Below are 1413 nucleotides of genomic sequence, written 5' to 3' on the forward strand. Positions count from 1 at the left end.
ACGGAGGAGGGCATGGCGAGTGAGCGTGGAGGGGGTGGGTTGAGGGATCTCGATGCAAATGGGAGAGTGAGAAATGGTTGGCAAAAGGCAAGTACTGCTGCACTCTCAAAACCAACCATTTTTAATGGTTGGGACGATAAAAAAATAAGTTATGTACAAGTACACACAAAATCCTAAAATACGTAACGTCAGCCGATAACATCCATAAATAAGATATTTACTGAGATTTGTTCAATATATTTCCGGTAAATACATTTTTCGGGAACCCTGATACGCCCTGCCTGCGATGTCTACAACACCCATCCATTGAGAAATACTCTCCTTTCCAAAACACAAAAGATTTTAGGCACTACACACTTCCGATTAACCTGCAGGGCATGCGGGATAACGAGATTCTATATGACTGTACGTGACATCAACGCTCAATATCAATGCAGCACGAAGTAGGAGCACAGCGCAGAAGCCTTTTCAATTTTCTCGATAGGTACGCGATCGCGGATAACGCTCGAGCACCGTAAAAGCGTCTGCCGTACCCTCCGAAATAGTTTACAACTTTTACTTCTCAAATTGTTGCCCGCTAAAGAACCTGGAACTCCAAAAGCCTATGCTTGCTGCCTCCGCTGTTGTTCTATTAGCAACGTTCACTTCCCGCACTGAAGCGCACAGTTATCTCGAACAGCCCAAGCCGTCCTGGAAGGACAGTCCCAATCCCGGCTGGGTTACTTTGATCGACAACTACTGGGACATCGGATCCGGTGGTGACCAAGTTGGCGCATTCAAGACGATGGCCAAAGAGAAGGGCATGTCTGTGAAGGACGTGGTGCTGGACATGGTCAAGGACCAGAAATGTGGTAACACGCTGGAAAATGGGGACCCCCAGCCAATTCCGGCCGACGGGAAAGTCAAGTGGCATGGCAACGAGGGCGGCGGCTTCACCCACACTGGCCCTTGTGAAATCTACCTAGACGACAAGATGGTTCTCCACGGTGATGACTGCGAGGACGAGTTCAAGGGTGGCCCCAATGGCTCGAAACAAACGTCCGATATGCCAGTGGACTTTTCATCGTGCAACGGTAAATGCTTGTTGACGATCTATTGGCTGGCGTTCCAGAACGCGCAGTGGCAGACCTATGGTACGTACACTTGTAAAGTGATCGGTCATGCGGTGCAACTAATCCTTTGCTTTGTTCAGTTAACTGCGTGCCTCTGGAAGGAAGTGGTGGAGGCGGCTCAACGCCGACGACACAGGGCTCGTCGAAGGAAGCCGAGTCTTCCGGAGCGTCAGAGAATGAGAAGCAAGCTGAAGCATCAGGAAATTCCGATACTAAGCAGGATTCTCCATCGACGGAGACGAAGTCGACTGAAGGCTCATCGACGGGAAAGCAGGAATCTCCGGCAGCAGAAACGCCAGCA

General features: G+C 50.0%; 1 protein-coding gene across 1 annotated transcript; it reads left to right on the plus strand.

Annotated features, from left to right (window-relative positions):
• Positions 1-604: 604 nt before the first annotated feature.
• On the plus strand, positions 605-1364 carry PPTG_10073 (hypothetical protein; the record flags this gene model as incomplete). Its single annotated transcript, XM_008905315.1, has 2 exons — positions 605-1133; positions 1333-1364. The coding sequence occupies 2 exons, from the start codon at positions 605-607 to the stop codon at positions 1362-1364; spliced, it is 561 nt and encodes a 186-aa protein (XP_008903563.1).
• Between the last annotated feature and the right edge of the window lie 49 nt (positions 1365-1413).

The sequence above is a fragment of the Phytophthora parasitica genome (genome assembly GCF_000247585.1).
Source record: "Phytophthora parasitica INRA-310 unplaced genomic scaffold supercont2.20, whole genome shotgun sequence".
Classification (NCBI taxonomy): domain Eukaryota; phylum Oomycota; class Peronosporomycetes; order Peronosporales; family Peronosporaceae; genus Phytophthora; species Phytophthora nicotianae.